At 46.3% G+C, this 21850-nt stretch overlaps 2 protein-coding genes across 2 annotated transcripts; both read left to right on the top strand.

Moving 5' to 3' along the window:
* The first annotated feature begins 1818 nt into the window (after positions 1-1818).
* LOC109146396 (keratin, type I cytoskeletal 15-like) lies at positions 1819-5434 on the top strand. Its single transcript, XM_039565628.1, is given in 9 exon segments — positions 1819-2119; positions 2122-2328; positions 3094-3176; positions 3367-3523; positions 3723-3884; positions 4049-4174; positions 4267-4493; positions 4643-4731; positions 5150-5434. Coding segments are annotated over 9 exon segments (1308 nt in total). The 5' UTR covers positions 1819-1882; the 3' UTR covers positions 5170-5434.
* Positions 5435-10414: 4980 nt separating this feature from the next.
* On the top strand, positions 10415-14528 carry LOC104697800 (keratin, type I cytoskeletal 15-like). The gene is made up of 8 exons (XM_019293803.2): positions 10415-10937; positions 11762-11844; positions 11997-12153; positions 12513-12674; positions 12838-12963; positions 13056-13282; positions 13833-13924; positions 14235-14528. The coding sequence occupies exons 1-8, from the start codon at positions 10491-10493 to the stop codon at positions 14252-14254; spliced, it is 1314 nt and encodes a 437-aa protein (XP_019149348.2). The 5' UTR covers positions 10415-10490; the 3' UTR covers positions 14255-14528.
* The last annotated feature ends 7322 nt before the right edge of the window (positions 14529-21850 follow it).

Here is a 21850-nt window from a genome sequence, read left to right as displayed (position 1 = left end):
CAGAGCCTTCTGAGGGAGACAATTGCACTGTCACCTCCTAGAGGTGCAGGTACAGGGACAGGGATAGGGACCTCCACAGATGTCAGCCCATGCTTTAAACAAACCTTGGAAGAGTATTTATTTCCCTGACTCCTAATTACTTTGCTGCTCAACAGGCACTAAGTGCTACACATCATACAGTAAAGTCCAGAAGGGGTTAAAACGGGCAGAATGGAGGCAGCAGCTACTGAGAGACCAAGGTGGAGGGAAGGAAGGATTTCCAGGATCATTTGACATCTATGAGGCCCAGTATTGGGTTTGTGTGGCAAGACTTGGGTAGCAGGGGATACAGGGGGGGTTCTGTGAGAAGCTGCCAGAAGCTTCCCCTGTGTCTGGCACTGCTGGAGCCGGTGCCAGCCCAGGACGGCCCTGCCACCAGCCAGGGCTGAGCCCGGCAGCGACGGTGGCAGCGCCTCGGGGGTAACAGAGTTACCAAGGGTGAACAAATCTGCACAACTGCAGCCAGAGAGAGGAGTGGGCTTATTTCTTCTTCTGTAATATGGAACCTCTTCCCAAAACACTTCTAGGTTGAATCCATCCTCACTCTCTGTGGATAGGCTGATTTTGAGGCGGCAATTCACAGCAGGTCCCACCAGCTTATTGTGCTTCCTTTGCACAGCCCAGTGACTCTTACATGGGAGCTGCAGTGCTGATATTTAATGCACATCTGGAAATCCAAAAGTTTATTTATGTTCAAGGCTTTTCTCAGTTTCACAGACGCTTGATTAGTAAAGATGGAAAAAGCAGCTCACTGCACATTCCCTATTGCACGGGCAGTGGAAAAAAGTACACAAGTGTTTCTGACTCTCTGTTGGGTGATGCAAGATATTCTGTCATGGTTGCAAAACACCCTTCACTTTAATGAGCTCAGGTAATGATGACATTTTTTCAGATCTAATCATTGGGTCTTTTAATCAAAATTATTTTTTCACTGTATTATATAATTCAAGGATGTATTCTGAGACATTACTATTTAAATATAGTTACGAAAATATGCAAAGTAAAATATTTCTCCTCTCAATTTCCTCTGAGTCCATTTAAAACCGTTAAAATAAAATTAAGAGATCTTTGATAGGAAAAGATTTAATATGTTTTCCCTTGCACAATGTTAGTTTTGCGGCTGTTACACACAGTTTTCTTTGAAGAGAAAAGATACCGTGATCCACATCCTGCATGTTCAGAGAAAGCTGAATGCCAGCAGGACCTTATTCAATACAGAGTGAAAAATTCAGAGTTCAGTTTTCTTCTGTAACAGACATGGGAATGCAGTCTTAGACGTTTTTATTTTGGTGCATTAAAGTAGATTTCTATAAGGTTAATGTAAATTTGAAATAAATCAATGAATGAAGAGTCCTTTGGAGGCAGCTGGTGTCACAAATCACGTCTGTGATCTCAGGTGGAAGACCAAAGCTAAACTACTGAGTTTCAAAACATAAAGACTGATGGAGACTGACAATGAAGCAGAGACTTCCTTAGGTGCCGCTACCAGCGAGATATTGCCAAATTAACAGAAACTGAGAGATACTATATTATTCAACAAAATATCCAACAAGGAGCCACCCACATAAAATTATAGTGCAGGCTTGGTGTGAATCAACAAAGACATATTTGCACTGAATGGTAATGCCTTTTACTTACCTCAGACAAAATTCCCCTTAGCACATCATTTTTGGCATGAGCACTGTGGCTGGCAAACCCCATGGGAAGCTGGACTGCCTGGCAGGTGACACCCACCCAGGCAGGTATAAATAGCCACCAGCAAGGACGGCCCGCTGCACTTTGCTTTCCTGTATCTTGCGGTGCAGAGCTTTGCATCTGGGGCTGGCTATCTGATCCCTTCACCATGAGCTGCAGCATCAAGAGAACATCCAGCACCTCGTACAGGAGCGGAGGAGGAGGTGGAGGCGCCTGTGGTGGCAGCAGCGGCCGCAGCTCCTCCGTGTCCTGCCGGCGCTACGCCTCTTCCGTGATCGGCGGGGGCAGCTACGGTGGGGCAGCCTGCGGGGGCTACGGGGGCAGCCTCAGCATGGGCAGCCTTGCTGGGGGCTTTGGCGGGGGCTTTGCGGGGAGCTGCGGCCCTGGGGAGACCTGCTGCTGAGCGGCAATGAGAAGGTCACCATGCAGAACCTCAACGACCGCCTGGCGTCTTACCTGGACAAGGTGCGAAGGCTGGAGGAAGAGAACGCTCAGCTTGAGCACCACATCCGGGAGTGGTACAGGAAACAAGCTCCCAGTGTTTCCAAGGACTACAGCTCCTACTACCAGACCATCGAACAACTCCAAAATCAGGTAGGATCATCCTGGTACATGTGCCTCCATCTCCCACATGCTCTTCTCTCCTCTAAGGCCTTCCTCTTTCCTCTTTGCTCCTTCCTCCTCCCTCCATCCTCAGCACTGGGCTCTACCGCCCACGGGACCGCCGTGCTGGTGGCACCGCAGGCACAAACCTGCTGAGCCGCACCTCCCATCCCCTGGGTGAGCAAATCCTCACAGCAGCCCACAGGCAACAGGGCCGTGCTCCGGGCACACAGCCCGAGGCACCAGGAGCCCCGCCAGCCACAGACACGCTGGCTCACAGAATGTACATCCCACGTTGTGCAGGTGGCTCCAAACCAGCCATGTGAGATTCACAATGCTTCCCTCTGCTCCCACCCAGTCTAGCTGGATGGAGTGCAAAGCTAAAGCACCTGGATGGCAGGATCTGAGCTCCCTTTGTCCCTGCACACTCCTACAGACACCAGGGGGAAGGACCAAGGTCTTTCATTACAATCAGATCACACAGTACCCAGAAAACAGAGTAAACAGACTGTGAAGAAGTACGTTATATGGAAAGGGCTGCAAACACTTATTGGGACACATGGGGGACTGCCCCTATCTTGAGAAAGGGAAGAGCATGGATTTGGCAGGATGGTCTGTGATAGCACAAGTTTCCCTGAAAAGTAACTCTGGATCGTTACCCTTCCATATGGCCCTACCAAAGCTTAGAGCCTTCTTTCTGCTTGTCCTCGAAATCTAGAACACAAAAAGACTCCTCTCCACCTTCCCCTTTTGCAGATTATTTCTGCCACTGTGGACAATAACAGAATGCTTCTGGACATTGATAACAGCAAGATGACTGCTGATGACTTCCGAATGAAGTGAGTACCTCCCTGTGAACCTTGCATGTCTGTCAAATCCCTCTCATCATCTCAGAAGACAAGGGAGGACTGCCCTGGGTGGTATTACTTAGTCATCTTGTTTTATTGGAATAATGATCTTAGAAGGATGTGTGCTATTGACTGTCAGCATCTCATTTCCCATTTCTCTGTCTCTGTGTGTGTGACACAGGTATGAGAATGAGCTGGTCATCCGTCAGACCGTGGAGGCTGACATCAATGGCCTGAGAAATCTCATGGATGACCTGACTCTGGTTAGATCTTCACTGGAATCTGAGCTGGAGTCTTTGAAGGATGAGCTGATTGCTCTGAAGAGAAACCATGAGGAGGTACAATACAATGATAGATAGCACAGCCAAAGACATAATCTGTTGATTCTTCACGGTTCCCACCTTCACATAACAAGTCAATCCCACCTTATGCCATGGGATTATCGTTCCTTTGTACCTTGGTACTGATTCGCCCACAGTCCCCAGCACAACAAATGACCTGTGTGTGCTCTTGTGTCTCTCCCTTGACTCCCCGCAGGAAATGAGGCAGCTCCAGTCCCAAACTGGTGGCGATGTGAGTGTGGAAGTCAATGCCGCCCCTGGAGAAGACTTGACAAAGACCCTGAATGACCTGAGAAATGAATACGAGGAGATCATTGCAAGGAACCGCAAGGAGGTGGAGCAGTGGTATGAGGTGAAGGTACGTAGCAATGCCCAGAGTGGAGCCTCCTTTGGTGGGACAGCTCAGACACCCTGGTACCGGGCACTGGCTGAAAGTGAGAGGCTCCCTGGAGACTTGAGTTCTCATTCAGCAAATCTGCTCCCCTGTGGCTCAGAAGGTGTCTCTGGGGTTTGACTCCGCAGATCCAAGAAGTCAATCAGCAGGTCACTTCCAGCAGCCAGGACATCCAGACCAGCAGCCACCAGCTCACCGAGCTGAGGCGCGAGATGCAGAACCTGGAGATTGAACTGCAGGCGCAGCTCAGCACGGTACGTGGGCAGGATCTGCGGGCCCTTCTCTCCTTGGCACGGGCAGGGAGCTGTAGAACTCTGCTCCTCAACTCCTGTGTTTGCCCTTCCAGAAAAGCTCTCTGGAAAACTCCCTGGCAGAAACTGAGTCTCGCTATGGCTGCCTGCTGCAACAAATCCAGGGGCAGATCAACTGCGTTGAGGAGGAGCTGGCCAGCATCCGCTGTGAGATGGAGAGTCAGAGCCAGGAGTACAAGATGCTCCTGGGTATAAAAACCCGCCTGGAACAGGAGATCCAGCAGTACCGGGCACTGCTGCAGGAGGGGCAGCAGGATCTTGTGTATGTATTTCATATTATAGCAAGGGAATAAAAAGAAATCCTCATGTACTTGCTAATAGATTCTTTTTGTCCCTGAAGCTACATCAGTATCTCTTTCGACTGAATATCCAATGTTAGCAGGTTTTGATGAATTCTCATTTTTTTTACAGTGCCTCCCAAGGAGCTTTCCAAGGAGGTGGAAAATCCTCCCAATCATATTCTGCTTCCTACTCTCATTCCCAGTGTGGGGACATGTCAGGTAAGTCAACACTTTGTAAGCATGTGATTATTAGTGGGTTACATTGCCCCAATGGCTGCAATGTATTTGGTCAGAAAAAAGTTTTGTAGTTTGGGTTGGGCAAGGTTCCCAGGTCCATCACCCGGGAGTGAGAAACCTCATTACTCTGTCACAGAGGCATTAGGGGTTAAAATACAGCAAGTATTGCTCTTCCCTCTGCCTAAATATAAAATACAGTTTATAAAGTTTATGGGATGGGAAATACTTTTTTGCTCACTGGAATAATAAAAAAATACAGTTCTGAGAAAGCGCCCAGGGTGCTGCTGGGCGTGGAGCCTCTGCATGTCTGGTGCTGACACTGTGTCAAGTGTAAGAACTACACTCCGAAGGAATGCTCAGACTTCCCCTCAGGGCAGTGATTTGCTCTGCATTCACACAGGGCAGTCAAGAGTGTGCTAGAGCAGCAGCAGTGACCCTGGCACCGTCCAGCTGAGAAGCACCGACTATGGGCGGTGAGAGACACCCGAGAGTTTCTGCAGCATGGCTGAGGCAGCGGGAAGGGTTTGGAAGACAAGCCTGGTCACCTGCCCCAGCACTCCTTCCTCCACCCTGCAATGCTTGGTTTATTCAACTTGTCTTTGGCAAATCATTCTTCATTAAAGGGCTCACGCTCTGCTGGAAACTCTGCTCTAATAAAGCTTTACTTCTGCAATGCAAATCGCAACATGTCTGAGAAAATAAATTTAACCAACCGCATGCAGGGACTTATCCAGATCATCCATCAAATATGGGCTGTACAGTTGTATGGGGTACGTGGTCTCAGGACAATCCATTTTGCACGAGGAAAATGGACATGGTGCTGAGATGAAATCACAGAGTGAAAGGAAGTATCAGGAAGTGTGAGCATGGCTGTGTGAGGTGTGACAACTACCAGGCTCTGCCTTAAGGAATTGCTGGGTGAGGCTGGCAGAAGTCTCTGTTCACAAGCAAGAGGTATAAGGTTGAAAACAGAAATCTTGTTGTCAGTCCTTGACACAATTTTTCTCCTTCCTGAGACACTGAAAACCATTTACCGTTTTGTTTTTTAATGGTCACTAAGGGATTGCTCTCTGGCCCCTTGCCTTGCCACTTGTACTAAAGAGAATGAATGATATGAGTGAAAGGAGAAAGAAAATACAAATGATGGGTAACTATCAGGAGATTAACTGTTAATTTACTAAACTGTGCCCAGTGGTACTATTGTGACTTATCTGAGTCCATTAATCTCATCACAGCTGGAGTCCTGTGGGAAGGAAGGTGTGACTCAGGAGAGGTTGTTCCAGTATGAAGGTGCTTCCTCACAAGTATTTCTACACCTTTGGCTGCACAGAGAATTACATATTGCTGACTTCTGTTAGGAAAAACAGACAGCAAGACAATGAGTCTGCTTCCTTCAGTGTCATGCACCAAAATCATTCCAATGTTTTACAACAGAAATTTCAATTTAAATACAGATACAATACCAAGAACCCAGTTTCTGTTAGTACACGCAGCTGGCTGATATTCTGCCTTAAGAGAAATGAGAGATGCATTCCTTTCACTGAAGGCATTCTCTATATTTCACTGCTTAAGAACATAAAATATGCAACAAAATTAGAGATGAAAGAGGAATACTAAAATAGGGCAGCTCCTTTAGACATATTTTGCTTTCTGAAGATCACAGTGAAGCCCCTTTTCAGTCTCTTGACTTGTGCACAAGATACATGGAATCAGCCATGTGTCACTTACAGGTGCCTGTTGGTCCTTTCCCCACTGATTAAACCTGGTTTCTAGTATTTCCCATTTCATTTCAGACTGAAGGATTGATCTGTTAGGGTAATGAAATTAAACACTTTTTCATCACAACCAACTTACAAGAGTTTGATTTGGTTTAGGTCTTCTTTCAGTAACCACATGCCTTGGCTCTGCCAGCACAGCACCCTGACTGCAGCCTGCAGTCAGTGTCCACAAAGAGACTTTCTACTCATGTTGAAAAACTGGCTTTTATCAGTCCAACATCAGGAATTTGTGTGAATAAAAGCCTGTCTACAGGGAATAAAATGCTCATTTCAGGTTTTAACAGTATAGAAAGTGATGTAAAGCAAATGCAAACATGACTTTGGTCTCCAGAGGCTGCCAGAATTCACTCAGGTCTCAGCTGTATTTACTAGAGCCGAAGCAGCTGAAGGAGACATCTCTTTTGAGGCACAGTTATGGAACCTTAAACTACAGTTAATGTATATAATTAAGTACTTAAAGGTTATTTTGCTTCTTTCTAATGTTCCAGAAGCACAGAGAAGCATCAGAATGATCAAAAATACAGTCCTAATCCAGAGAACTCTCGGGAACTCCAGAGCTGCAGTGTCTGTCCCCATTTCTGAGCCAGTTTGGGAGTGTGAGGCCTTGTTGCAGTGTGTGGCACTGGGGAGAGTCCTCAGGAGTGGGCACCAGTCTCTGCAGCAGGATCAGCTCACTGTGGAGTCCTGCTGCTGATAGCACAACACCTTCCATGCATTCCTGCTGATCCATGGGGGACTTACCCCACCCAGGGATGGAGCAAGGCCTGTCCTAGTGACAACACACACCACAGGTGTGCCAAAGGCACAGCAAGACCCACAGCCTCCATCTAGGGCTGGCAGGTGCTCCAGAAACCTCGTGCTATTTCTGTGATCCTGATACCACTGCCTGCTCCTGGTGCTCACTTCACTCATCCATGTTCTTAGAAAAAGCCATACAGTTGCTTAGTGTTCTGAAAAGATCTACAGCATAGGAAAAAAAGGCTTTGGCAGGGAGGAATTTAGAATTCAATTAGGGACCATCATTGATAACAGGAGGTAGGTAGAGAGAAAGAGAACAGGAAAGGATCGCTCTGCTGGAAGAGCTTAATTTCTCTTGGGAATTATCTCTAAATTTCTCCTTTTTCAGCTGTTGGAAGGACTATGAATAATGACTTAGAACAACTGCAGAATTAAAATAGCTCACACTTAGTAAGATTTTCTGTAGGTCTACACTTCTGCAAGTTTATGGGCCCATCCCATGGAGTCATATAAGAGAAAGATGAGGCCAGAATGGGGGGATGTGGAAATCCTTCAGCTCTGAATGAACAAATGCACAGGTTGAGCGATGCTGCAGGACAATGGATGACACATGAGGAATGCACAAATGGAGTTCCTGATGAAATTCTTGGGAGTAGCACTCTTCTTACCAAGACCACATTTGACTCATTTACTGTAAAACAATTAATTGCCAGTAATTGTTTCTAGGATTGTCCTCTCCCTCTCGTGTGACTGAAGACATACATCCAGTAATGGCATCACAGCCTCTGTGGAAACCACAGGCTGCTTTTGGTTATTCTGCCAATTCGGAGTATCTGTTTGGGGCTCAGCATCCAACTTCCCCAGTGAGTAAACAGCACTGGGAATGGATTCACAGCACTCCTACTTCAAACAAACTTCTGACTTGCAGAGGTCCATGGGGTGCACTAAAGGTCTGCCAGGGGAAGATGTGATTTCAAAGCTCTTACAGCCCCTTTGAAAGGCTGAGGAGCCTCAACACCTTCTACCTAAGAACATCTGACCTCCTTCTGTCATTGCAAGGACTATGAAAGGTAATGGCTCCTGAACAGACCTGGTTCTTCTGGCTGGTGAAGTAAATCAGCAGGTCCAAACTGACTTAGCCAACTCAGGCCAAGGGCCATGTACACAGGACAGTGGCCAGAAATGCACATGGAGACAAGACCCCTGAGTTACAGAACAGAAAGTCTACAGATGAAGTGTTTGGGATGCAGTTATGGCAGTAAGGATGGTTAGACCACCTATTCAAAAAAAGAAGAGAGGGATAGAGAGAAAAAGAAAAGGCACCTGGTGATAATATGAAATTACAGCATTGGGAAATGTCAGAAATTGTTGGGTCGAGCGTTGTGATGCAACAATGCTGAGGAGGAGATATAAAATCAACACCTCTGGCACTAACACCCATCAGCAATAAACATCTCATAGGGGAGAATAAAAGTGCATTGCAACAATCTAATGAGGAAAATATGACTAAGGAATCACACCCTGTGAGAAAATAATTTTTATTTTTTAATAATGATGACTCAGTCTCAATAACATATGCAAAGCACCTGGTTCTGACGTGCAGATAATTAGAGAGCTACCAATAAAACAACAATCATAATTACGCAGATCAAAGGATTACATTATCTGTGATATGGGGATGGTGGTGTGTCAAGAAAGAGGGTGAATGGTTTTCCATGATTCTTCAGTCAGCCATAACACGCATTAGTAACTTTTATGGATCTCATAATCATTGTGGCTTAGAAAAAAAGTCTTGCTTGAGCCACAACTGCAGGGTGTGTGTGAGTAACAGCATAAATGGAGAAACCAACAACAAAACGAACGGGTAAACTGTAACTTCCAAATAGAGATGAATTGCCATCAAAGTTCAACCCTCACATAATGAGGCCCCTTGTCTTTCAGGCTTAAAATTCACATTTTCCTAAAGTTATTTAAAGATGAAGTTTCCTTTCCAAAGAAGGGCTCATCACAACCTGCCCCCTTACAGAAATGGTGCAGTTGTTCAGCACGAAGGGACAAAAGACTGAAGGTAAGGGGGATCTAGAGGGTCATCACAGCTGCATCTGTTATACAAGGATAAAATTCCAAACATCAACTGACCAAGATCAGACTTGAAACTCTCTACTCCATTCACAGCTTCTGTAATGGAAGCTCTTCAAAGACCCTGCTGCCTCCCACAGTTAAAAATTTCCCCTTAGTTTCCAGCCCAAACACACTCACTCAAATCCAGACTGTGCCCTTTCCTACATGGACAACAGGATTGGTCTGTATTTGAAACAGTCCTGCTACCTCCATCCTCAAGAGCCAGCTAATAACAATCTCAGCCTCCATCTGGCCAAGCCAAATCCTTTCTTTCCTCTCCCAGGGTACAGCCAATGCAGCCATATAGATTTTACACACGTATTTCAGCTTAGATAATCTCTGAGTGATTGGAAATTTGCACAAAAATGTTTAAAAACTCACAACTTTAAAATGGCATCATTGCACGCCCATGGCTCTCTGCATGAGACAGGAGGATTTCCGGGAAGTGATACCACCAGAGTTTGGTGAGAACAGAAATAACATTGCTGCTGTTAAGCTCATTCTACTGTGATTTACGACAATCTAAGTACCCTGAGAGACAGTCCCCACACTGAGCTTTCTTTTCGAGGGAAGTACCTAAATTCTTAGAGATTCTGTTTCCAGAAGTGGCAGTTCTTCAGGCTAATTTAAACCAGCCTCATGCACAGGGTGTCTGAGTTCATACTTCTGAAATTAAAGCAGAGCGATTAGGTGGTGCTTTCACCACCCATTTTCAGGACAAAAAAAAATTACTCCAAAGAACAAAGAACAACTATTAAAATGAGTCTCTCTCACTAAGTAGCCAGCAACAAACTATCTCCAACAAAATCTAACTCACAGCCACCCACCCAAAATTGCAGTGGAGGCTTGGTGTGAATCAGCATGCAAACAGAGTACCTGGGGGGAGGGCCGTCCCAAGCCCCAAAAGAAATTCCCCTTAGCACATCATTTTTGGCATGAGCACTGTGGCTGGCAAACCCCATGGGAAGCTGGACTGCCTGGCAGGTGACACCCACCCAGGCAGGTATAAATAGCCACCAGCGAGGACGGCCCGCTGCACTTTGCTTTCCTGTATCTTGCTGTGCAGAGCTTTGCATCTGGGGCTGGCTATCTGATCCCTTCACCATGAGCTGCAGCATCAAGAGAACATCCAGCACCTCGTACAGGAGCGGAGGAGGAGGTGGAGGCGCCTGTGGTGGCTGCGGCGGCCGCAGCTCCTCCGTGTCCTGCCGGCGCTACGCCTCTTCCGTGATCGGCGGGGGCAGCTACGGTGGGGCAGCCTGCGGGGGCTACGGGGGCAGCCTCAGCATGGGCAGCCTTGCTGGGGGCTTTGGCGGGGGCTTTGCGGGGAGCTGCGGCCCTGGGGGAGACCTGCTGCTGAGCGGCAATGAGAAGGTCACCATGCAGAACCTCAACGACCGCCTGGCGTCTTACCTGGACAAGGTGCGAAGGCTGGAGGAAGAGAACGCTCAGCTTGAGCACCACATCCGGGAGTGGTACAGGAAACAAGCTCCCAGTGTTTCCAAGGACTACAGCTCCTACTACCAGACCATCGAACAACTCCAAAATCAGGTAGGATCATCCTGGTACATGTGCCTCCATCTCCCACATGCTCTTCTCTCCTCTAAGGCCTTCCTCTTTCCTCTTTGCTCCTTCCTCCTCCCTCCATCCTCAGCACTGGGCTCTACCGCCCACGGGACCGCCGTGCTGGTGGCACCGCAGGCACAAACCTGCTGAGCCGCACCTCCCATCCCCTGGGTGAGCAAATCCTCACAGCAGCCCACAGGCAACAGGGCCGTGCTCCGGGCACACAGCCCGAGGCACCAGGAGCCCCGCCAGCCACAGACACGCTGGCTCACAGAATGTACATCCCACGTTGTGCAGGTGGCTCCAAACCAGCCATGTGAGATTCACAGTGCTTCCCTCTGCTCCCACCTAGTCCAGCTGGATGGAGTGCAAAGCTAAAGCACCTGGATGGCAGGATCTGAGCTCCCTTTGTCCCTGCACACTCCTACAGACACCAGGGGGAAGGACCAAGGTCTTTCATTACAATCAACTTTTTTCCTAATGAGATTACTTACGGCATCAGGGGCAAAGCCCACACTGCTTCCTACACGCAGAGTGCAGAACCCACGGGGGTTGGCCATTTCCCAACATAAATGTTCTTCTGTTCTTTCCCCCACCAATATACTCTTTCATCAAAATCTTTGGAAAGCCAAAACGTTGCAGACACCAGTCCTTGTGGCGTGGCAATTCAAGAACTTTCTGTGGCCCCTGCACTACTCCATAAAACAATTCCAAGACCAACAGTAACACTCTAGCAAAGCTTTGTGTCTTCTTTCTGCTTGTCCTCGAAATCTAGAACACAAGACTCCTCTCCACCTTCCCTTTTGCAGATCATTTCTGCCACTGTGGACAATAACAGAATGATTCTGGACATTGATAACAGCAAGATGACTGCCGATGACTTCCGAATGAAGTGAGTACCTCCCTGTGAACCTTGCCTCTTTTTGTCATTAATTTTATGAGACTCATGAATGCAGGTGGATGATGCCCTGTCTAAAGTGGTATGATCAAGCCTACGCAGTGTAATGAAATGAATGTGCAATGCTTTGCTTTCCTTTGGTACAGGTATGAGAATGAGCTGGTCATCCGTCAGACCGTGGAGGCTGACATCAACGGCCTTAGAAACATCCTGGATGGTCTCACTACCACTCGGTCTTCACTGGAATCTGAGCTGGAGTCTTTGAAGGATGAGCTGATTGCTCTGAAGAGAAACCATGAGGAGGTACAATACTGTAGTGGTTTGGTCCAAAATACTCATTACTGTTTATCTTCTGTGAGATAAGAATTGTCCCTGTTCAAACTGGCCATCTGATAGGTTCTGTCAGGTCATAGAGAACGCTGTAAGAAGAACATCACTTCTGAGACTTAGCTTGCTAACCTGTGACAAATACAATGATAGATAGCACAGCCAAAGACATAATCTGTTGATTCTTCACGGTTCCCACCTTCACATATCAAGTCAATTCCACTTTATGCCATGCGATTATTGTTCCTTTGTACCTTGGTACTGATTCGCCCACAGTCGCCAGCACAACAAATGACCTGTGTGTGCTCTTGTGTCTCTCCCTTGACTCCCCGCAGGAAATGAGGCAGCTCCAGTCCCAAACTGGTGGCGATGTGAGCGTGGAGGTCAATGCCGCCCCTGGAGAAGACTTGACAAAGACCCTGAATGACCTGAGAAATGAATACGAGGAGATCATTGCAAGGAACCGCAAGGAGGTGGAGCAGTGGTATGAGGTGAAGGTACGTAGCAATGCCCAGAGTGGAGCCTCCTTTGGTGGGACAGCTCAGACACCCTGGTACCGGCACTGGCTGAAAGTGAGAGGCTCCCTGGAGACTTGAGTTCTCATTCAGCAAATCTGCTCCCCTGTGGCTCAGAAGGTGTCTCTGGGGTTTGACTCCGCAGATCCAAGAAGTCAATCAGCAGGTCACTTCCAGCAGCCAGGACATCCAGACCAGCAGCCACCAGCTCACCGAGCTGAGGCGCGAGATGCAGAACCTGGAGATTGAACTGCAGGCGCAGCTCAGCACGGTACGTGGGCAGGATCTGCGGGCCCTTCTCTCCTTGGCACGGGCAGGGAGCTGTAGAACTCTGCTCCTCAACTCCTGTGTTTGCCCTTCCAGAAAAGCTCTCTGGAAAACTCCCTGGCAGAAACTGAGTCTCGCTATGGCCGCATGCTGCAACAAATCCAGGGGCAGATCAACTGCGTTGAGGAGGAGCTGGCCAGCATCCGCTGTGAGGTGGAGAGTCAAAGCCAGGAGTACAAGATGCTCCTGGGCATCAAGATGCGCCTGGAACAGGAGATCCAGCAGTACCGGGCACTGCTGCAGGAGGGGCAGCAGGATCTTGTGTACGTTCTCTGTTTGCAAATAAGGCCACAAATTCTATCACAACCTTTTCTCTCTTGGCACTCATGGAAGACAGAGCAGAATATTTTACTTGTCTGTAGCTGAAATCTAAATTCAGCAGCTTTTCTTCACGGCATCTGTATTGAAATGTGTCTATCAGAAACTTCATAAGCACGTCAAACACCAAGGGAAACACAAAGGAGATTGTTACTGTCAGGTTTTGAGTTAATCAGTTCCTCTTGACCTGTTTGTGTGCAGTGAATTCCATGAGAGGAATCACTGTGCCAAACCAAACTGTAATGAAATTCCTTCTGTCAGTAGAGGAACAAGCACAAACTGGACTGTGAGAGTACAAGAATTATACTGCAACAGTCTCTTGCTGTCTCTGCTTTTACGATTTTCTAGGAAGATACATCTGGAGGGAATGAAATGAAAAACTATATATAAAAATATATTTGCAAGATACAGGAAAAGCTGCGCTGTTACATGCACTGCACATGATGTCACTATGTATTTATTGTTCCCTTCATTAAAACTCCTTTCATTTCACAGATCATCTCAAGGAGCTCTCCAAGGAGGAGGAATGTCCTCCCACTCTTATTCTTCTAGTTCCTACTGTCATGGTCAATCTAGTGACAAGGCAGGTAAGAAACATCTTCCAAAGAGGATCCAAACTTACAGCTTTCACATTTTGTGTTTCATCCCTTTTCCTGTTCACACCAACCTTGTGCTATGGCTTCCACATCTGCAATTGCAGCAGGGATTAAACCACTCACAATCAAAGCTCTTAATTTCTAAGTGGTTTGGCTCCAGTTCCAGAGACAGATTAAGCTCCTTTCCCATGCTTTTGCTAACAAATGGGTATTTAAATAGTGGATGAGTCTGAAGTGTCAGCGCTGCAAAGAGACACTTGGTTTCCCTATTGGAGCAATGGTTTCTTCTTTCTTTGCACAGGGCAGTCAAGAGTGTGCTAAGATACCACCGACTCGTTGGGCTTCCTTGATCCAATCAGTGCCATGGGAGCAGCCCGGCCCACAACGTGGTAACGCAAAGCCCACACGCACTGTGACGTACGCCACCCACAGATTGCTCTCCAAATGCTTTTCCTAAAGTTATCTACTTCTCCCTTCTCATGCTGTCCATCACTGTGATCACTGTGCTTACACACAGGTCTCTGCAGTGCACTTGGTACTCTACTGCACAAGAATTCCTCAAATAAAGCTTTACCTTTCTGCAGTGCAAAGAAAACTCTGTGTCCAGCAGTCTATTTGGTATATTAATATTGTATTTACATTTAGGTGTAGCAAGTGAGATACATAAAGAAATTAAGGTTGTGTGAATTATGTAATATGGTTCCAAAGTAATATGTGAATCCTAAATCTTACGATGACTGGATAAAATCCTGGAGATGAATAAACGCATCCACATTAAACTCAAGGGTGACACCTATGGGGAAGAGAAAGGGATGGGGGAACCCCTTTTTCATAGCATATGTTGCAAGGGATGTGCAAGTAGTTGATTTGCTAATTCAGCAGCTGAAGTGAAAAATCAGGATTAATTAACCTCAAAATTTCATGAAAATTTTGTCAAATCAAAACCACTTTCCTTTGAGTCACTGAATGAGAAATCAATCCTATCCAGGCAGCCCTTTCCCAGCTTCCAGATGAGAGCACTGTCTAATCTTGTTCAATTAAAGCAAAGGGTTAGATCAGGAAATGAGTGAGGAGTATGAAAGTTCTACTAACCCAACATTCAGTTGTTGGGATTATTCCTCCTGCCATGTCGGAAAATCTGAGCTCAGGTCTTTTATCTGATAGTTCCAAATGGAGGAGTGTGTTCCCTTATTCCGTAGGGTCATTCCCAGCTCCGTGCTGTCAGAGCTCTGGAGAATGGAGAATGGCATGGTGCAGGCAAGGTTCAAGCTTTGTTACTAAACCTGCCCCACTTCATGTACCACACTCACCTTACTTGGGCTCAACAGAGGAAGAAAAAGGTTGAAATATCTCAGCCATTTCAAACTTACAAATCCACATTTAAGTGTTTGGTTTGCAGGGCTGAGGAAGCTGCTGAACAGGGTCAGCCACATAGCAGGGGAGTGACTCCACTGCCGCCCTGTCCCATACCCTGGGTGGGTCTCACAGGCTTCATTGTTCCCTGAACACCTCCTGAATCACAGACATTTCTTATTCTGTCACACAGCTTTACACTTACACTTTGGTTGGCAAAGAGAGCCAGGACAGGTAAAACATCATCGTTTTGGATAACAAGGTATTATTTTAAAAGACATCAGACTGTTCCATGTTACAATCCAAGCTGAATTCTCAGCACAGCAGGAAAGAGATGAGTCAGAGAAACTATTTCCCTGGGAAACAAAGGTTTGTAAAGTCAAAGCAGAACTGCATCTCCTTGGAGTCACAACAGGACTCTTCGGCTCTGTGCAAGTAACAGAGACTGCTCTGCCTTATGCTCCCTTTTACTCCTCTCTCTTATCAACCAGGGCTGACTATCCCAAACCCCCTCAGCACTAGCCAGCTATAACGGACTTTGGGATCAAATACCTTCTTTAGGCACAGTTTAACTAGGAAGAATGTCTGTAATCCCAGAAAGGAGCCATTTGTGCTCTTTATCTGTTGGGAACATTCTCAAATATCCATCCCTTCTGCTTTCTTTTAAGTGGGACACGTTTTCAGTGCCAGCATGAGGGAATGCTGTGGTTGAGCCTCATCCTGCTCCAGTGGTGTGTCCCACAGCTCTGAACGAGGGACAAGATTTATCTGTCGGTGACAGACAGTGTGTCTGCCCATTTGGGTCGGCTCTCTGGCATCCTCTGATGGCAATTCAGGAAATACCAATTAGGATTTGTGACACAAACTGCTCAAAACACTCTCAAAAATAAATTAAAGCCTCAGGCCTGGGACATGGTTCGTACAAGGAAAGAACAGCTTCAGTAATACAAAAATCGGCACGTTTTTCTTTTTATTTCATGCCTCGGATTCGATGGCTGTGCTAGCAGCCGGGCCTGCAGGGGGCGCTCTGTGCTGCTCCCGCTTCCCAAGGCCCCAAATCCCGTGGATTCTGGCTCAATTCTGGAAATTAATCCTCTCTAACTGGATAATACAACATTTTCAGGAGGTTTGATGAAGATAAGAGGGGGAAATGGCTGTATGGAGAGAAATTCAAGACAAGAAGCAGAATTCAGTGAACTGAGTTTTCTGAGGGACTTCACTCTGGATCAGGACTGCAGGATTTAAACCCAAAGGAAATGCTTCCATTTGAAAGGCAGCTGTTGGGTATGGACAGGTATGGCAGCCCACCGCTACTCCTGGTGCCTTTGTGCACAGTCCTGCCAGGCTCTGGCACTCCTGGCTACAAGGAAATGGAACCACAGAGGTGACAAGGCAGATTTCCCTCTCGTCCCACCACTGACTCAAGGAATGAGAAAAGAAACTCTGACTCACTGTGCCTGTAACAAAAAGCGAGAGGAAAGGAAGCTGCTCCTGTGATATTTCTGACATTTACCAGCCCACCATAACCATGAAAAATAGCAGCAGCCAAGTTAAACAAGTATGAGAATTCATGCAGGAAAATCCTTTCTCTCTAACAATTTCTGTTAGCTTTCACATCATATGTAACACTTTGGAGTGCTAATCCCAATAAACTTTGGAATTTCTTTAAGTATTTGCTGCCGTATCCCTGGAAATGCTCATGGCCTGGTTGGAGGGGCTTGGATCAACCTGTTCTAGTGGAAGGTGTCCCTGCCTGTGGCAGAGGGTGGAACTGGATGAGCTTTAATGTCCCTTCCCACCCAAAGCATTCCATGATTGTATGATAAAGGACAAGTGACAGTGAACACGTAGTCTCAGGAGCACTGGAGCTGACTCTCAGAGCTGTTTTAGTACCGCCTAAAGAGAGGTTTCTGCATGCTGCAATTACTCCTAATAGCGCACTTTGGGAGCCCACGCTCCCGCGGCTCCGCCAAGCCTGGCTCCAGGGAACACCATTCCCTGGCACACACCTGTGCTCCCAGCCCTGGCAACCCGCGCAGGGCTGGGATCAAAGGCACCCACAGCCTCAGTAATCAACATTTTCTGACAACATTCCCAATCTTAGTTCAGTTCTTTCCCACAACCTGATGTCAGACTATCGAAAATCGTGGCTGTACCCAAAAGTTCACGGCGCTCACACACACACAAAGATTTTAAATAAATGCCAGCAACTGCTTTCTGTCGAAAATGCTGTTGAAAGTCATGTCACCACATTTTATCAGTTATTAAAGCTGAATCCATTAAGAAAGCGTGAAAAGGCACTCAGCAAGTGCTTCAGTCACTTGCTTTGCTGGCAGTGGGCTGCCAAAATACAGACAGTTGGCACAGACCTCTGTTTTTAATAAAAAGAAGATTTAAAGCTGAATATGGGTGTCAGAGTCTGGTGGAAAACCCTGGGTTTTATGAAGGTAACAGCCAGGACTGCCCAGGAAGTGACTTACCTGGTACTCACAAACATGGGGAAAACACTCCTTTTCGAAAGCGGCACAAACTGTTAGAGTGGTAAGAAATTCCCTTTTGGTCCCTTAAAGTTGTGTGACCAGCCAGGGCAGCCAGAACCAGGGCTCCAAAGGGGTTTCCATGGGCTGAGAGTTGCCATGAGAACTGGCAGCAGCTCCACAAACCAGAGGCTACAGGGCTTGCCCTCATAGATAAACAGTTGTATTTTCTCACTGAGCCCAACCAGAGATCTGCAGATTGCAAAAATTCCTGTCAAGAAAAACTGAGTATGAAATCACCAGCAGGATAAGGAAAGCCCAAATCCAAGGATCCACCAGGAGGGTACTAAGCGAGCTCCTTGTTTTCTAATTAGATCCAGAACATGTTTTTTAAGGCTTGCAGTAAAATCTCTGCCCTTACTGGAAGCTGGGGCTTACCCCTATGATCAGAATATACTTTTATAAAATTAGAAAGAGAAATAATAATCTGTAAGTCTATATATACAAATACGTGCATGTAAATATATGAGCACATAGATAAAAATAATAGACATACAAATGTTTTACAGACAGGAACAGAATAAAACAGCTCAGCTCTGCGCTATGAACCCCATCTACTCTGTGTCTCTCCCAAGTCTAGGATTTATTTTTGAGTAGGAATTTTCCATGTGGCGTATGAGAAGATCCCTGTGGATAGCCCCAGGCCTCCTCCCTCCGCGTGAATCTTGGCAGCGTGCAGAGGCCATGGCAAGTGTCCAACAGCCACTGCTCCCTTGAGCCTGGGACAGGTTCAGTCCCTTGGGGTTTGGCAGAGGCCCCTGCGCTGCCTTTGCTGCTGCCTGCAGAAACCTGACTTTTGGAACATAACCTCCTGTCAGTTGGATGTTTGACTCTCAAATAATAGTTTCCAGCCCAATCATACTGAGATTTACCAGCCAGATAACAGGTTAAAGGAAGTGTGAAAGTACATCCAATGAGTTGACTTGCACTCCCTAGGGCTTGGTGCCCCAACCAAGCCTTCCTTCCCACACAATCTTTAATCTCATGATAAGAAAATCTAGTTTATTTTCCTGTCTTAGGTACTTTATTCCCTGATTTGCCTTATCATAAGAGCTCTGGAATGATAGAGGAGTGAGGAGTTTAAAGCTAGTTCTGTTTCTAGGGAAACAGGGACAACAATGAGGAATTTCCACACCACAGCCAGTTTCAAGGATTTGTGAAGTATTTACACTGCTCCCAGTTATTGAAGTGCTTGAGCTCTTCAGGAGGATCTTTTATGTATTTTCCTCATACCAATCTATTCAAGTGTTTTATAAATGGCAATCATTGAGAAATTAAATTTTGTGCCCCAATAGCACTGCAGCAGCCTGGGCAGGAATCATTCCAGTTCAGCTCAAATCATTGATCCATCATTTCTGTCCTGCCACGAGCAAACCAGAGCCCTGGACAGAAATGTCTTGTACTGTGTCTCACTCTCACAATTTCTGTTAACACAACAGAACACAATTTCTCTTACACAACCTTATTTCTCACCTCTTTCAGTGCAGGAATGAATAATGCATTCCCTTCATCACAATGCCTCTGCTTTGCAAAAACAGTCATTTTGAGCAAATTCCCAGTGTTGCTCTGCTCTTCCCTACCCTCTTCTCCAGCCACTCACAGCTGTGTGTGCATGTGCTGGGACCTGCCTCTTTAGCACAGCAACATTCTTGTCTCACAATCTGTTGGCACATTCAGAAAATATATGGCAATGCCAGGTTTGTGAGGATTGAAAAAAAAAAAAAGATTTATGATGGGCTGTAAAAACCAGACAGCTGAGAATTGTATGCTGGGCAAACCTTAACTGCAGTTACCTTGCTACCAGCTGCAGATCAGAGCTTGTTGTCACTGGTTCTTCCCACAAGTAAGTTTAAACAAAAAATAGAAAATTTTGTGCTGGAATTAAAGAGCTGCAAATGTTTCATGCCTCTGATCTTTAAAAGGGAAGAAAAACATCCTAAGCTGTGATCATAAGAGGGCCTGTGACATGATCAGTTGGGAGGGTGGACAAAATTCAGATGAGCAAGAGAAGAGATGGAGACTAAAAATGTGCACATGGAAAAGCAGCACATTTTCACTGATGGAAGCAAAGGCAGAAAGGAACAATTACCAGAAGGAACAAACAGTTAAAAATTTAAAAGGTAAATCCAGAATAATAAATTGGCTTTGCTCGTTCATCCATAGATGCATCCATGGGACTGCAGGCACTAACAAAGTTGGTTAAAATGTTCAGCAAGTTCATTTAAGTGTAATTGCATTAGCTATCCCTGGACACAAATTCAGCAGGATGTGAAAAGAGAGAAGGATATGCCAGTGTCCTCAAGGGCAAGAAAAAATGGTTTACAGGACAATTAACAAAACTATCCTGAAACAATATGAAAGATTTTTTAAAGCAGCAGTGACTGGCAAGGCAGAGAAGATAAAGGTAAAGCAGAACCAGATCTCAGACTGGAGCTTGGGCGTGACTGGATGACTTCGATTGAAAAAATGTGTCTCCCTTCTCCTCTGATAAGGCGAAGATAAAGGAAATTCCCTGTGCTGACCATTCCTTATTGGGGAAAACCTGACCCTGCCATAAATTAGGTTTATTGTACTGGGAGAAAAAGAGACCTATGCTGAATGCTAATAGCACCTTCTTCAACTTGCCATACTAAAGGCTTTTCCAAGCATTTAAGTACACGTTCTCAGCTTAAGGGAGTCCCTACAAAAACAAACACATGCAGCCATTGAGGTAAAACAGAGATGGAAAGTTAAAAGACTTAGAATTAAGTTTTAGCAAAAATGCTGTGTGAGGGATTGATTTGGTACTAGAGGCTTATGACGTATTCGGTGTTATAAATGAGATTAATCCATTTGACAGTGTGTCCCAAGCCTTTCTTCTCCTGACACTTCCAGCTGTACTTGCAAACTGCCACTAAGAATTGCAGTTCATTCTTTGGGAGATTCTTTCCTGTAAGCACATGCAAACCCAACCTGCCTGCAGTACCTGAGCAATATTCTGACAGTTCGATATATGGTGATTGCTGCTTTTACTAAAGAGTTTGCAGAGGGCATCCAGAAGCCTTCCAGATCCCAATTTTCATGACCTGAATCATAAAATATTATGCAGCATCACAGATGTGCATTTTATTTTGCAAAACCCAAAAATACACTGCATTGAGGTTCTGATATGGGAGTCCAGGGAATGCTGAAGGAGTACCTGGAGGGACAGATGTTCCTCTCTCCTTGCAGCGGGAGATAGATCTCAAAAAGACCACACCGGTACTTATTCTCCAGTCAGCTTCTTGCTTTTCTGTTCAGTGAAGAAAAGTGCATGGACCAATGCTCTTTACGCTCTAACTATGGACTTCAATATTTAACAAAAATGTAACTGTTCTCCAATAGTTTTCTCTCAGTAACCTCCTGACACCACTATTTCAGCTGTTCACAGCCCTTGGAGCAGTTACTGGCTGGGCAGGTTTGTCCCACCCAGGGTTGAACAGGACATTCAGGTCTCCGGAAGGAACGAGCGGTGTGTCTCTGGCAGCAGGAGTGTCCCTGGGCCTGTGAGGAAAGGCTGCACAGCGTTGCAGTGCAGGATGGAGTTGTGGAAGGCAGCAGTCTGTAAAGAGAGGAAAGAGCTGAAGTGTGGTACATATCCTGTGTGTACCCAGTGATATATTCCGCACCTGAGGCACTGCAGAATTGCTCCTTCTGATACGGCCTCCTCATTGCCTGGTGATACAGGTGCCTTGGCCGGCCTCCCATTTGCTGTTTGCTCTTTCCCTCCCTGAATTTGCCCCGCAGTTTGACACCCCTGTACACAGGGAGTGCAGCTCTATTGTGTGGCCTGAAACACCTGGAGCATTTTTCACCGGTATAGAAAGGCCTGGCTGCTCCCAAGAGCTGCAAGTGCTGCCAGGCCAGAACTTTCTCCGAAACACTTCTGGGGAGTTGCAGAGGTTTGGAGGGAACGAGAAAGAAAGAGAATGGAAGGAAAGCTCTGAGTATCCCTTTGTGTGTTAGGGATGCTCAGGCAGGAGCGCACAGTAACAAAAGCTTTTGAAAA

The sequence above is a fragment of the Corvus cornix genome, chromosome 27 (assembly GCF_000738735.6).
Source record: "Corvus cornix cornix isolate S_Up_H32 chromosome 27, ASM73873v5, whole genome shotgun sequence".
Lineage (NCBI taxonomy): Eukaryota > Metazoa > Chordata > Aves > Passeriformes > Corvidae > Corvus > Corvus cornix.
Note: the sequence above shows the minus strand (reverse complement) of the source record. Positions and strands in the feature narration are given on the sequence as shown.